The following is a 16,123-nucleotide window of genomic DNA, read 5'->3' as shown; positions in this document are numbered from 1 at the left end:
GTTTTGCTAAGTTAGGGGTTAATTTCATTTTTAGCTTCCTATACATTTAAATAGCCTGTTGCCCCTATGAGTGGTGATGCTTAATATTGTACATGTTTCATTTTGAATGTATTTAAATAACTGTAATCCGCCTCAGCTCAGATATATGAACTCAGATTTCAGTGCTGTAACGTTCTGTTAGAATAGCTACAAAATTACAAATTCTTAAGAGAAAGCTTTTACTTTACTACTTAAAAATTCTACTGTACTTGAATTTCCTTCTTAACTGACCACAGATTGTTTTTGGTAAATCTTTTGCCACGTATTCAGCCTTAAAGAGAAAGTCTACCTTTTGTCTCACTTGCACACCTACTTTGATGTCAGAGTCTTACCCTGCACCCCATGCTGCACCTCCTCCACCCTGTGTGGCTCACGTAGTCACAAACTGAGTACTGGCTACTACCGTGGGCAATGGATCCCCTTTCGGCTCTCTAGTACAAGACTTAGGAACTGGGCGACTGGATAGCATATTGGCTAAGAGCACAGGCTTTGGAATCAAACAGACCTGAGTTGAGTCTTGGTTCTTTGGTTTAATAACCTAGATTCGTCCTTACAATACATTTAAAACCTTTTTTCTTCACAGTGAGGTGAATACTATATACCTACCTCACAGGGTTGTTGTGAGGATTACATAGACTGATGTATATGAAGTACTTCTATTAGGGTCCGCCACGTGGAAAGTGCTCAAGAATCGGTAGCTATTATTTATTGCTGTTACTTTAAGTTTAAAGGTGGTAAACAAATTTATTCATCTTTGGTGACTTGGCCAGTTTTGTCTTGGAAAGACTTGGACACTAGCTTTAGGAAAACTATCTTAAATGCATTTCACATTAGGTAAGTGGGGAGTATTTATCTTTTGAAAATAGTTAAATAATTCAATTTTTGCTTTTTGGATTATTCTTCAGTTAAATGTGTAATATAGAGTTAGAAGAATAGAACTCTGGACAGTTTTTTTTTTTTTTAAATAAGCATATCTTAATTTAGTAGCCTGGCTTCCTTATAAATAATGATTTTTTGAAAAGTGGTTTAGATTTTTAAAGTCTGTCAGACACATTTAAGACGTACTTGAGAATGCCTGGCCTATTTTAATGTCAGTGCAGTAGACACTGTGTTATAGCAGTAGGAGTGTTATGTTTGGAGTTTGGAGACTTGGGTTTGAGTCCTGGCTTTGCTGTTGAATTTGCACAAATGTCACCGGTCAAATCAAAACCTCTTGATGTCTGAATTCTAATCTCTACTATGGTGCTTGTAACTTGACCGGCATCACCTGCCCAACTCATTTAGTTGCTCAGAAAACCAGACAAAATAATTAAATTAAGGCTCTTAAAAAGTGCAAAGAGCTGTTTAGAGTAAAGTTAGTGTTAATCTCAGATCTCACTTTAGTTTTGTCCAGCTACATCTTTCCAAAAAACAATGTTGGTGTTTAATGAATGCCTCAACATTGAAATTCATGTCCCTGTTAATTATATTTCTCTGACCAGAGGCATTTTGGTCAACTTTTTCCTTGCATTGTGAGATGGCACGTTACTCTAAAAGTGTGGGTTTTAGTCATTCCCCAAATGGCCAGAAAACAGTTTGTGGATAAGCCGAGTTTTTCAGAAAGTGTAACTGTAGCTCTAGAAACCCCTTTCAATCTCTGCTCAGAACTGATCACCTCCATTAAGCCTTTGATTAACCTACCTGGTTTTAATTAATTTGCATTTCATCTGCATTTATGCATGTAGTTTGCAGTATATTAATTTATATTTGAGTGTTTTTGTAAGTCATTTTTTGTCTTTTACATGTGACCTGGTCTTGTTTTCTCAGCTAGCTTGGAATCTCCTGAAGGGTTACTGACAATTATCCTTTCCCTTTCTTCACCTTAGAATCATAATAGTGGATGCCTTACAAAGAATGGTTTCTTACTAGTTGCGTTTGAATAAAACTTTTGTTAGAATCTAGTGGCATCAGTTGGCCTAATTTTAGAAAGTATGCATCTGCAGAAATTTTCATTTGTTTTAGTATATGCCTACTTAGAGTTAAAGATAAAAGGCATCAGAACAGTATATTGCTTGATTAAAAAATGTAATGTATAAGCTGTCATGTATTTCAGCTAAGACTAGACTTAGTTGTTCTGCTTTTTCAAACCATTCTGTTAATTGTATTTGGCCAAAAGAAGTCTAGTAAAACTCATTAAATAGTTTGGTTTTTAATACTATAGTACTTTAGGGTAACATGGTGTTTGTATTGTTAATAGCCATAGCTTTAAATAATTCTTCACAAAAAGGGAATTGGGTCCTTTATGAAAGAAAGGCTTTTAAAAAGGCTTTCAAGAGTCCCAGTTTGTTATTTCTCATTTTTCCATTAAATTAATTTGTCAAATTACTAATGATTCTTACTGTTGAAGTTTCTCATGTAAACCTTGATATGGAGGAGACTATTCTTGCAATAAATTTCCTAGTTTATTTGAAAATGTCTATCTTTGAAAAAAGAAACATCTTTACATTTGCTTTCATCAAAGCTTTCTCTAAAACAAACCAAGATAAAATTATGGCTTTTATTTTTGCCCTTGAATTTGCTAAAGATGATGTTTCTTCCAAATGAATGTTTGCATTTTAATTTTCCAGATGTGTTTCTTTAAAACCAATTTTTGCTCCCTAAGAAACATTTTTATATCTTCTTCAGGAATGTCCCTGTCTGCTGGATCTTCCCCTCTTCATTCTCCCAAGATCACTCCACATACTTCTCCTGCTCCTAGAAGAAGAAGTCACACTCCAAATCCAGCAAATTACATGGTGCCTTCTAGTGCCTCTACACCTGTTAATAATCCTGTTTCTCAGACTCCATCTTCTGGTCAGGTGATCCAAAAGGAAACTGTTGGTGGGACGACTTACTTCTATACAGACACAACCCCAGCACCTTTGAGTGGAATGGTATGTCTGCATTAAAGGAGAAGTGATAGTACTCTTACAACAGTTTCTTCTTATTAATGAGATTAATGAGGAGGTTTACCCTCTCTTGCATCTTTTTATTGTGATGTGAAAAAGTGAGTATTTGATTTTCTAACTTAGACGATAATTCTAATCTCTCCTTATCTCTTCAAAGTAAACTGTTTTTGCAGTAATAATAATTCCAGTTTTGGACAAATCTGGTTTTAATCACAAATGAAATTATATTCAAGCTCTAGTTCAGTACTTCATGGCATGTTTTGTTCATGGGGTTACCTTATACTTGTGCTACCTAGAGCTGAGGTTTGCTACACTTGTTTATAGTTATAGGTGGTTTTACTTCTAGTAAGAAGTCAGAGAAAGTAGATGGTTTCTTATCCTAGTTACTGAAAGCAAACTCATGATCAACTCTTGCTTCAGATGAGGCAGTGATTCTGGATAGTGGAGGACCCGTAGTGATAAGAGGTCTCTAAAATGGGTTTTTGGTAAGGAGGGGGGAAACCCAGGGGAGGCCCCTGATCATGGGTGAGGAAAGAACTAACGAGGGAGGAGGGAAAGGGCAGAGAGGGAAATGTCGTCATGTTCCACAAATTGTACCTTTTAGCTTAATTAACTATGTCTGTGTTCAAAAATTGTTTTTTAATTAATACAGTAAAAGAAGTAGTAGTAGTTGAAAATCTTGTGAGTTAGAAAGGCAAATTCCATGAAAACATAAGAGCTGATCTAAATTGTAGACATTTGACATAATTTCAGATGGTAGTTTCATCAATTTTAAATGAAAAGTGTATTTGGATTTTAGTAAGCAGATTTTGATCTCACAAGTTAAATTAATGGTTTATTTTGATTAGTATTTTACTAAAAGGCAATTTGAATGGAAAGATGTCAAAGTTCTTTTATATTTTTTAAGAGTCTCAGTCCTGCCATTGTTTCATGACTCATGAATCTTAGTACCTCTGAGCCCATTTCCCCAGTTGTAAGTGGGGATAATAATCCCTGACCTCCTTATGAGAAATAAATGTTAAAACTTTTATAGAAGTACTTGTAAATTATGTAAAATGCTTTTTAAAAACTAATAAATAGCTAATAGTTTTCTGTTTTGTTTTGTTTTTGGTCAGAGATCTTTCAAAAATTATCACAGAACAGCTTGCCGAACAGAAGGTCAAATAATTGAGGTAGAGTAGAGACTTTCCTTGGTTCTTTCAAGTAAGAATTCCATCAATGTTTTACCTTTTTTGGGGGTTTATTATATTTTGTAATTATTTACATTTTTATTATATTTTATCATATTTGTAGAAAGAGAAAATTTAATCTATAAAGAGGTTTTTTTGTCACAAAACTGTCTCAACTGTTTTTGTAGAGATTATATATGGCACATTTTTATGATGTTTTTACCCTTCAGACCACTCTTAAAAATATGCTCATGGTAAACCTGAGGTGGTTAAGCCAAACTGTGCTATCTGGTGTAAGAAAACCAAGGCAAGAAAAAGGAGGTATTATTCTCCCTACAGATAAAGGTCAAAGGAAACCTTACAGGTATTGCGAAACCACTTCCCGATTGAGATTCAGAGCAAGAGTAATCATCTGAGGGCAGCAGAAATCAGCTGAATTCATTTTTCAAAGGGCGGGGTGGGGTGGGGGAGTGTTTCAGCTTGTAAAATGAAGAAAGAGAAGATAGTTTAGAATGTACCTCGATTTTGTGTCAGGGACCAGTGAAGAGGAAGGAGAGGCATAGGAAAAGAGAAGAAGCAAGGGGTGGGAAGAGTTCAGTTCCGAGAAGCTGGAAGATTTAGTAACTTGGCTGTAGTTTGCCCAGAAAGTATTTAAGTAGATTGTTGCTCCCTTCTGTTCACCTAAGCTGCAAACCCAGACCCAGAGTAAGTCAGCTGGTCCTCTTTATGGTTGCAGTTTGAGGTGTTTAGCCGGGTCTATGGCCATACCACCCTGAACACGCCCGATCTTGTCTGATCCCAGAAGCTAAGCAGGGTCGGGCCTGGTTAGTACTTGGATGGGAGAAGCGTTTAGCCAGTATGAACACAACGGTTTGTTTAGGTTGGCCACAAAAAGCCCGTCAAGGGGGTGGTTCTTTGGTGAGCCAGGGCAATGTTACCTCATTATCTGACTGAATCCAAACACTTTGAATATCTCCTTTCATCCTCTCTTTCAACTGCTTAAAAAATATTTACAAACTATAACTTTTCTTCCAAAGAGCAGCTTTGGCTTCTCATTGGAAGTTAAATTTTACTGTAGTCGAAGAAATGTTTCCTTTCTCATTAGATTTTTATATTCAGTATTACATTATGAGATTATTTTTAAAGTGAGTTCATTCAAAAAGTATAGTAATAACAGCTCTTCTGAGGTGTTTAATTCATTATCATTAAAATGTATTCATTTATCTATCACTGTCATTTAAAGATTAAAACTTTATCAAAACAATGATAAAGCTTATCAGTTGAGAACAATTGGTCATTACATTTCCCGCCTCCCTACCTTTTTAGGTATTTCCAAACTATCATATTTATCCTCCAACTGCACCTCATGTTGCTTATATGCAACCAAAAGCAAATGCACCTTCCTTCTTCATGGCTGATGAACTCCGACAGGTATGCTTTCAGAGTCCCTGGTGGAAATACTTTATGTCTGTTGTGCTTTAGCAAACAACTGGGGAAAGAACAAAGCTCTTCAAATCATACAACTTAATCAAATATGCTGTACTAAAGTAGATAGAATTTAGAATTTATGAGTTCTCGTTGATTTGTTTATTAAGGAAACCTGTTATTCAAGAAAATTGCAAGTATGTATTGGGACATAAAACAGACAAGCTGTTTAAATGGGACACCTTTTTATACTTCCTATCCTGTACATTGAAAAGTCTCTCTAACGTAATAAATTATTTAAATGGTTTCTAACCTTCAGACAACTTTTTGCTAATATCTATAGGATGAGAATAAGTAGTTTTGGCCTAGAAATAAACCTTATTTTAAAAGAGCTTAAAATTTTCTATAAAGTAAGTTTTATCAAATAGTTTTTTTAAGGTAAACTAACCTAGGTGCTATTTGATATGTAGAATTTCATTTTATACTTATATTCTCAGAAAAATTTTTATTTTACAGAAGTAGGTTATACCAGTATTGTACCAGTGTTGACAAGTGAATTACTGACAAGCTTAGAGTTGGCCTTGAGTTTGCCACCACAGGGTTAGTTATGTGCTTTGGGTTATAGACAGCTACTTCACCCCAACCGTAATTGTGGCTAGGTCTGTCCTATCTAGTTAGACATTTTATCATTATTAGAAGTATCATTTCATGTTATTAACATTAAAAAGTACACATACCCCAAAATATTAATACTTACGTTAGTTATAATAGAAAATCTGATTTCAGAAGCTATGTTTATATGTAAATATACTTGTTTTCTTTTCTTAGGAGCTGATTAACAGGCATTTAATAACAATGGCTCAAATTGATCAAGCAGATATGCCAGGTAAAATATGAATATGAATTTATCCTTTTAAAGGATATTATAATCTTTATGTACATGTTTTTATGTCTTGAGTAGCAGTTGCTAGTTATGAATATATTTATTTGAAATCTACTTTTGAAGAGTTCCAAGATGCCACTGATCATGTAGTTACTTCACTTTTGTGACAATATTCTAGTTTGTTAAAAAAAAAGAAAAGTGCTTTTAGAATTCATGGTGATTTACATCACTGTGCACGGAAATATTAGTGTCTTCTGAAACTTGATGAAATATGGATAAACAGAGGGGGAAGGTAATTACTATTTTTGAAACTATGGTGTACCAGTGTGCTAATTAAATTCTTTATGTCTTACTTTCTCACAAAAATTTTATGACCTAGATGTGAATACTATCTTTCCCCTCTTATGTATGAGGACAACTGAAGTTGACAGGAAGGCTAAGTAACTTGGCTAGTAATCAGCTAGTTGGGTAAGAATTTAAACCTAGGTTTTTCTGATTGTACCACAGTGTTTCTTAGAATGCAATTAGAATCTCTTTCCTTAACTTATTCTGTATATAGCAAGATTAAATATGGTATAATTGAGCAGAACTTTACAAATAAGGTAGTAGGAATACATTTGCCATAGAGATAATCTCAAAACATGCAGTTGTAATCAAGGATTCAGCATAGTCCACTGTGTATCTTGTTGATTGCTAAAGAATTAAAAGAAATATGTCTACCTATTATGCCTCAAGACCAATCTTTTCAGTTTAGAACTTACCATAGCCTTGAGATTTTCAGGTTGGAATTTTCCCTCATTATTTAACATTGTCTGTGAAGCCCTAGCCAGGGTAAAAGGAGAAAATAGGTTTATTTTTGCCTTTCTAGTCTTTATGATGTCATGTATAAATAATATAATTGGAGATTAGACATAATTTGAAATTATGATAGAATTTAGGAAATAGTGGATATAAGATTAATACCTGTCAGTTAAATGTCTATAGACCAGTAGCCAATTAACTTCAAAATATGATGAAAAGATGTTACTTGCAGTCGTTTCAGGTTATCAGCAGCTAGGAATAAACACAGCAAAAGATATGTGAAATAATCTCAGTAGGGGAGACTTACTAAGAGATATCAAGTAAGATGAATAAATAGAGTAAAATGCTATATTAGAAATAGGAAGACATAATGATTAAAATGTCGGGTTTTCTAAACTGATGTGTAGGTTCGGTTTAATTGCAGTCAAAGCATGCGAGTTGTTTTTACTCATAATTCTTCTGACGCCGATTTTGTGTCCTAACTATTTATTAAGGGCTCAGCCCCACAGAAATACTCCTGTTTCAGATGCCAGCTGAAATGGGTTACCCAGGCTACCCACACTTTGTGTGGCCAACTACATATTTGGGGGTTTCCACAACCACTACCACCACTTCCCCATCCCCCCACCCCATTGTTTCAGTAATTTGCTACAATGACTCACTTTAGGTACTACTGCCTGTTTAGTATAGGGGATACAACTCAGAACAGGCAAATGGAAGAGATGTTTAGGGCAAAGTAAGGGGGGGGAGGGGGGACGGGGATATGCATAACCTTTCCAGGTGTGCCACTCTCCTAGTACCTCAGTGTTTTCATCAACTTGTAAACTCTCTGAATTCTACTATTAAGATTTTGTGTTTGTTTTCGTTCTAATTGGAAGTTTCATTGTGTGAGCAGGGTTGATGAAATCTTTAGCTTTTAGTGGTGAACTGAATCTTTAACTTCTTTGTCTAATGTGGGAGTTAGGAGAGAGGGGTGAAAGTCCTAAACTTTCAATCAAAGTTTGATCTTTATTTTTTAAAATTATATTATAGCATAATAGAGCTTTTCATACTATATGATAAAATTTATCAAAGAGCAAATGGCCGAGACTACCTGAGGTACTTTGAAGATGATGAACAAGAATCTGGTTGTATTGAGGGACGGAAGGCATGATTTGAGTCTGTAATAACTGTGGACAGGGCAATGGATTAGACAGATTGGTTAATGGACAGGGCTAAGGAGAGCCCGGACACATTCTGTGGTATACGTGGCATTGTCAATGGGGAAAGGAGGCATTGGAAAAATGGTTTTCTTTATGGGAAAAGATAAAATTGGATCATTATCTTTAACCACATCTGAAAATCAATTCCAAGTTCATTAAGAACTCAACTGTATAGGGGCACCTGGGTGGCTCAGTGGGTTAAAGCCTCTGCCTTCGGCTCAGGTCATGATCCTAGGGTCCTGGGATCGAGCCCCACATCGGGCTCTCTGCTCAGCGGGGACCTGCTTCCCCCTCTCTCTCTGCCTACTTGTGACACCTCCCTCTCTCTCTCTCTGTCAAATAAATAAAAAATGTCTAAAAAAAAAAGAACTCAACTGTATAAAACAAAACTATAGAAACTCTTACTATAAAATTGGTGAATAGATTTAATATTTCAGTGGGGAAAGATTTCCTCTACAGAAGACAAAGATCATTGTCTCTTAAAGAAAATACTGATAAATTTTACTAAATTAGAATTAAAAACAATCCAAAGATACTCAGAGTAAAGAAAAAACCTGGAAGAAGGTATTCGCACAGCTGATGAAGAATATAAAAAACATGATCAGGTAAAAGCATAAATGACTCAATTGAAAAAGGGCCAAAAGAGAGGAGTAGGCATGTGAAGAAAGAAGAAATTCACATGACCAATAGATATATGACAAGATGTTGAACATCATTGATAATTAGGGGAAAATACAAATAAGATATCATTTTATTCATTCATTCATTCATTTATGGATTATATTTATTTATTTGCAAGGGAGAGAGAATGAGCAGTGGGGAGGAGCAAAGGCAGGGCAAGAGAGAAGCAGACTCCCTGCTGAGCAGGAAGCCCCATGGGGGGCTCTGTTCCAGGACCCGGAGATCATGACTCAAACCAAAGGCAGACACTTAGCTGACTGAGCCACTCAGGAGCTTGATTTTAAAGTCTCGTGGTATAAAGTATTAGGATACGGATCTGCAGATTCTCCAGTACACTGTTGTTGGTACTATAAATTGGTGAACCTGTTACCACTTTGGAAAACTCCTAAACTTGAGTATCTGGTATGCAATATGATCCAGCAATTCTCTTCTGGAACTACATAAACTCCTATACATTTTCTTTTCTTTCTTTCTTTTTTTTAAAGATTATATTTATTTATTTGACACACACACACACAGAGGGCACAAGCAGGGGGGAGAGGCAGGCAGAGGGAGATGGAGAAGAAGCAGGCTCCCCGCAGAGCAGGGGAAGTCTGATACAGGACTCGATTTCATGACCAGAGCTGAAGGCAGTGGCTTAATCAACTAAGCCACCCAGGTACCCCTCCTATACATTTTCAAATGCAAAATGTGTAAAGTATCCATATTGATGTTGCTTAAAATAGCAGAAACTTTGATCAATTCAAATGATAGTGGAACATTGTACAGTGGCTTAAATGAAGAAAGTTTACTGACATGCAACAATACAGAAGACTCTCAGTAATATAATAGTAAAGTTAGTTGCAGGAGACTACATATAGCATGATAGCTTTTTGTAAAGTTAACTAAAATTCTGTATTTACATTTAAGTAAATGTATGTATATGCGTATGTGTGTATTTTTATGTAATAAAACTATAAAAAGAGAAGGAAGTGAGAGAAGGAAGGCAGAGGTTGGTAGAGAGCCATATATTTAGATGTAGGTTAAAGTAATTGAGCTTTTGAGTGCTGAGTTTGCAGATGCTTATTATGTTATTAAGCATAATTAAATAAAAGCAGTCCCTGCATAGACATGAACCAGTGATTTGAGTGTCACAAGCTAAAGCTTATGGTTAATCCAGTTCTGTGCCCCTGTGTTCAACAAATTTTAATAAATGCTTTTTTTTTTTCTGTCACTGTTCTAACTGCTCTTTATCGTGTCTTATGTTTACTGTTAATCTTCATCTCATGTTGACTTGTTTATTAGTGTTTGATCTTGCTGGTGTTTTGTTTTTTTTTTCTCTTCCATTCTCTGCTTCATACTCCCACCAGATTAGTACTTCTCAACTTTGAAATCATAATTTATTTCCTGTAGATCAGGGGTTCCCCAACAGGAGTGATTTTCCCCCTCACGGGTCATTTGGCAATGTCTGGAACAGTTTTGGTTGTCATACCTGGCAGTGGAGTGCTACTGGCTACTAGCAGGTTGCTTCATACCCTGCAATACACAGAAGAGTCCACGACGACAATGAGTGATCCAGTCCAATATGTCCATAGTGCTGAGGTTAAGAAACAGTAGTGAGTCTCAGACAGTCGATACCTTAGATCTAGCCTGTCATTCTGTATGTTCTTTGAGGGGAGGTAGGTTTGAGTAGAGCAAAGACACTGACGTTTTCTTTTTTTATCATTATTGTTAGTATTATTTGGTGGACTTGGACCCCAGCTAACACTTGGGGCTGAACTAAAGAGTGCAGCTCTGTCCATAGTCTTCCAAGTTGATTTTTCTTTATTTTGATTTTTGATATTTAATGATTTAGGCATCCCCTTTTATTCATAAAGGCACTTCCCTTTATTCGTACTTAATTTCATGCATTTGTTCAGTTGAGCTAGGAACAAAGAAAGAACAGAACAACAATGAATAGTCCTATCAGTGGAAACATTTGGTTTTTAAGGTTAATATTAGGCCACATTTGATTATTTCAGGGTAGAGTGAGAAATACAGTGTTAAAAGGTTACTCTCTGAAACAAGGTAAAATCATAATATACAAACATAAAAAGCATTTTGAAGATTATATTTAAGTCATGAGCCTTTTATAAGACCTGTTACAGAGCAGGAATATTAAAATGAATGTGCACACTGGCTTTTTCATAGAGGAGGATAAGAGTTATTTTTTGCATTGCTAGCAATTAGCTACATGCAGATTGGGTGTAAAATATCTCCATAGCATCAGAATTAGACACTGGAAGGATATCCTTTGGATAGTGCCTAGTATTCTACTGATCCATAGTTTTGTTTGTTTGTTTTTCCTGCAGTGTAGAGAATTCAACATGCCTTGTTTGAAAGTACAAATAGGAATAAAGGAGTTAAGAGTGTAAGATTTTTAGTTGATTGTGTCCCTCACTCACTCTTTGTCCCGCTGATGCTATCTATGCGTGCCACTGCTTGGCATAGTGAGTTTCAGGTCCTTAGTATAGCACTTACAGTTCCCTCTGATCCAGTCCCAACATAACTCTGTCAGTTTTTTCTCTACTTGGCTCCTCCTCCGTGGTGTACCGTATTCTCCCACCACATGAGATTTTGCAGTTCCTGAACACAGTGTACACATTCAAGCCTTGGTGGTGGTGGTTCTCTTCACTCCTTCGCCATAAAGCAAAGCACTCTTCTTAGGTCATTTTAGCTCACTGAAAGCAGTCTCATCCTTCAGTTTGTAGTATATGTAGTCTATGTACCAAATCTTCTGTTACATCTTTCAGTATCCTTGGGAATGGCTCCCTTCTCCCTTCTGTTTCCATGTGTAGTGGTTCTCAAACTCTGGTCGTTGACCCAGCAGCATCTTTTCTGTATCACCTGGAAACCTGTTAGAATGGCAAATTCTTAGGCCCTACTTAAGATCTACTAAATAAACACTGGGCATGAGGCCCAACAAACTGAATTAATCCTCTCTATGATTCTGAGGGGTGCTAAAATGTAAGGACCAGTGCCATAGTGAGTTGTACTAGTTTCATATGTATTTTCCTTTTACTGTATTATGTTTTCTGTAAATCTCTGTCGTTCTTTTCTAAGTGTCTCGATAACCTGTATTTCATTAATACGGGTTCACCAGTACATAGTAGGCACTTATTACATTTTTACTATTTTGAAATTAATGACTTCCTCTTATTAGATGCTCCTCATCTAATAAGGAGCATTTTTATTTTTTTATTCATCATCTGTATGTGGAAATTACACTGATTATTAAAATAATAAATGGGCAGAAATTACAGCTACATTCCCTTGTGTGTATATACCTTCCTTGTACTGCTTTATTTCAGAAGAACATGCTACTTGACCTTGTTTTGAAAGTTAGATTGAATCAGTGTTTGTTTTGCACTATGGCCAAAATACTGGCTGGGGGTTAAGAGCACAGGACTATAAAAAATCAGAGTCCAGAGTTTGCATCCCAACTCCCTGTCTAGACATGTGATCCTTATTTTCCTTACTTATGAAATAGAGAGTTCTGTCTCCTTTGGTTTCAAAAACTAAGAGTTAGTGAATGTAAGAATTTAGTAAAGGCAAGAGGGGTCATTTTGAACCTGTCTTCTGGAATGACAGTTTTTTTCATAGGGTTTTATATGTATTTCTTAGGAGTCATAAGTAAAAAATTATTGGTGGTTTTCATCTAGTTTGGTTTTTTTGGTTTTGTTTTTAAAAAGATTTACTGCTGTGTTTGTTTTTTTTTTTTAAAGATTTTATTTATTTTATTTGACAGACAGAGATCACAAGTAGGCAGAGAGGCAGGCAGAGAGAGAGAGAGAGAGAGGAGGAAGCAGGCTCCCTGCCGAGCAGAGAGCCCGATGCGGGACTCGATCCCTGGACCCTGAGATCATGACCTGAGCCGAAGGCAGCGGCCTAACCCACTGAGCCACCCAGGCGCCCCTGCTGTGTTTTAAAAATAGTGTTAAACAGGATTGCCTGGGTGGCTTAGTTGGCTAAGTGTCTGACTTTTGCTTTGTCTCAGGTCATGATTTCAGGGTTGTGAGATGAAGACCCACATTGGGTTCTGCATTCATTGTGGAGTGCTCTTAAGATTCTGTCCCTCTCCCTCTGCCCGCCCCCCCTTCCCGCTTGCTTGTACCTGTTCTCTTTCTCTAGTGAAAAATAAAAATAAAAAATATAAATAGTGTTAAACATATTTATTGTAACAAATTTGGCAAGTGTGAACTAGTGTAAAGAAGAGAAGGGGTGCCTGGATGGCTCAGTGGGTTAAAGCCACTGCCTTCGGCTCAGGTCATGATCTCAGGGTCCTGGGATCGAGCCCCGCATCGGGCTCTCTGCTCAGCAGGGAGCCTGCTTCCTCCTCTCTGCCTGCCTCTCTGCCTACTTGTGATCTCTGTCTGTCAAATAAATAAATAAAATCTTTAAAAAAAAAAAAAAGAAGAGAAGAGAATAAAAATCCTCCCACTCAGAGGTTACAATTGTTAACGTTTTTGCTGTATTCCTTAGATGATTTTCTGTGCATATTCTGCATGTTCACTAGCTTGCTTTTCATTTGAAATATCTTGAACATTCCTGAGCCATTCAAGATATTTAACAGAATGGAAGCTGTCCGGTTGGAAAATGTAATTTGATTATATGTGAAGCATTAAAAAACTCTTGTCGTTTTGTATTGTAAAACCAGTAACAAAACAAATTGCCTATACTCTGTAGAGAAACCAGTCACTGAATACATTTAGTCTTTATAAGAAACAACAAATTGGGATTCAAGATAAATAGTTTTTTTTAATGGCTAACTAGAGTATCATGAGCAAATTCCAATACATTATCCTGGTTATTCTTAAACATAATTTTTCTTACTTTGAGGAACACTGAAAGCATAAGGTAAAGTTGTTTTCAATTTTTTTCTTTTACATTTTGCTAGGAATTAAAATTGTGCTATTCTACCCTATGGTTGAACATTTTGATAGATTGCTATATTTACACATACATACACAGACATGTCACACATATGCTCTAACTTAATGTTACTTGTTCATTCATTTCTTTACGCCTTAAAAAACAAGAATGCATATGCTTAACACCACTAAGTATATTTTGTGTAAACTTTATAGACGCAAAATCTGTCTTGATTTTTATTCAACATCAGAATCAATAAATGTTTAACATCTCTAAGTGAGAACATAAATTGTTTCTAATAGCTGAGAAACAAAGAGTAGTTTTGTGCTATTAGAGATAAGAAATGTTTTCGATGTATGAAATCTGGTTGTTCTTTTGTTGTTTTGTAATGCCTATTTTTATTGATAGTGAGACCAGTTTGGTTTATAGAATTGTTACAAATGTTGACCCTTCCAGAATTCAAAAGTATGTTTTGATACCAGTGGTTTATGGTAGATTGGGTTTCTTTATTTCTCTGAAAGATTGATGAATATCAGGAAATTAAAGTTGTCTTCCTATGAATTACTCTAGCAGTCCCTACAGAAGTTGACAGCTACCATAGCCTGTTCCCTCTAGAACCACTGCCACCACCCAACCGGATACAGAAATCAAGTAATTTTGGATACATTACATCTTGCTACAAAGCTGTTAATAGCAAAGATGATCTGCCATATTGCCTTCGGAGGATACATGGTAAGGAAGATAAATTATCCTCTTTTTGAAGCATGTTATTGAGGCTAAGATTATTGAAATATTCCTGCATATATTTATTTACTTAATATGCAGGTTTAAAGGATAATAAATAAATGTATTTCATTTGGAAATTAATAGCTCACAAATGATACATAACATGGCTTTTTCTTCACATTTCTGATGGAATAAAGGGGAGATGTCACTTACAGTTGAGTCGAAAAGATTTTCTTTTCCAGGTTTTCGTCTTGTTAACACAAAGTGCATGGTGTTGGTCGATATGTGGAAAAAAATTCAGCATTCAAATATTGTAACCTTGCGTGAAGTATTTACCACTAAAGCATTTGCAGAGCCTTGTGAGTAATTTGTATTTGTCTTTCTGCTTATGGGCTTCATTATTTGAAGTCAGATTGCAGTAATGAGTGTTTGTGTTTTATTTTAAGCTCTTGTGTTTGCATATGATTTCCATGCTGGAGGAGAGACTATGATGAGCAGACACTTTAATGACCCTAATGCTGATGCCTATTTCACAAAGAGAAAGTGGGGTAAGAAAAAGATGCAAGCGCACTATGTTTTGACAAATGCTTTTGCTCTGTGAAAGAGTAGTTTTGTATTTTTAAATGCATGTAAATTTGTCCCTGTAATCAATGCATTTTAAAAAGAAATGTCTTAAAGAATTGAAGTCAGTCTGTAACCAGCTGGAAAATAGGGTAGTGTGTGTATAGACTGAGATGAAGACAGGGTGTGAAAGATTCATGGAGGTATTTGAAGACTGAATAACCAAGAATATGATAGAAGTTTTTTCCTTTTAAACATTTTTTTTTTAAATACAGTGCTTTCTGAAGAAAGACTGTTTGAAAAATGATGCCTGTAGCTTCACTGCCCAAAGCACAGCCATTATCATCTCTTTGTATATTTCTTTCTAGTCTTGGTTTTTTGTTTTGGTTTGGTTTTTTTGGTCTCCTTTCATATCATTTCCTTTTCCTTTTATCATTTTGTGTCATTGCATCTTTCATTTATTTTAAGTATTTTCTTTTTTTAATCTTTTTAATTTTATTTCTTTTTTTAAAATTTAATTTTTCTTCAGTGTTCCAAAATTCATTGTTTATGCACCATACCCAGTGCTCCATGCAATACGTGCCCTCCATAATACCCACTACCAGGCTTACCCCACCCCACCCCCAAAATTCCCATTTTCCCCTAAGTTTTATATTCTCTGAATATAATTTAATGACTCATAGTCCAGTGTGACTATATAGCATTTATGAAATGATTTTCCTAAAAAGATGCCTTTTTTTAAAGGTAGGACTTCATGTTACTTAAGGAATTAGTCTTTGAAATAAATTCTCAGGTAGCATTTACTTAAGCAGGAATATA

General features: G+C 35.8%; 1 protein-coding gene across 6 annotated transcripts in view; it reads left to right on the top strand.

The window, feature by feature from the left end:
* Nucleotides 1–16,123, top strand: part of PAN3 (poly(A) specific ribonuclease subunit PAN3) — a 128,875-nt gene that overhangs the window by 89,652 nt on the left and 23,100 nt on the right. For 3 of the 6 annotated variants that reach the window (XM_032314389.1, XM_032314386.1, XM_032314383.1), the window contains 7 exons: nt 2,704–2,951; nt 4,082–4,138; nt 5,462–5,566; nt 6,389–6,446; nt 14,588–14,749; nt 14,986–15,102; nt 15,190–15,291. In XM_032314389.1, the coding sequence (XP_032170280.1) occupies nt 2,704–2,951; nt 4,082–4,138; nt 5,462–5,566; nt 6,389–6,446; nt 14,588–14,749; nt 14,986–15,102; nt 15,190–15,291 (849 nt within the window). The remainder of the gene's footprint in view (nt 1–2,703; nt 2,952–4,081; nt 4,139–5,461; nt 5,567–6,388; nt 6,447–14,587; nt 14,750–14,985; nt 15,103–15,189; nt 15,292–16,123) is intronic. The other 3 variants (XM_032314387.1, XM_032314385.1, XM_032314384.1) reach the window with 2 other exon arrangements.

This window comes from Mustela erminea, chromosome 15 (genome assembly GCF_009829155.1).
Source record: "Mustela erminea isolate mMusErm1 chromosome 15, mMusErm1.Pri, whole genome shotgun sequence".
Classification (NCBI taxonomy): Eukaryota; Metazoa; Chordata; class Mammalia; order Carnivora; family Mustelidae; genus Mustela; species Mustela erminea.
The sequence above is the reverse complement of the archived record's forward strand: the minus strand, read 5'-3'. Positions and strand labels throughout refer to the sequence as shown.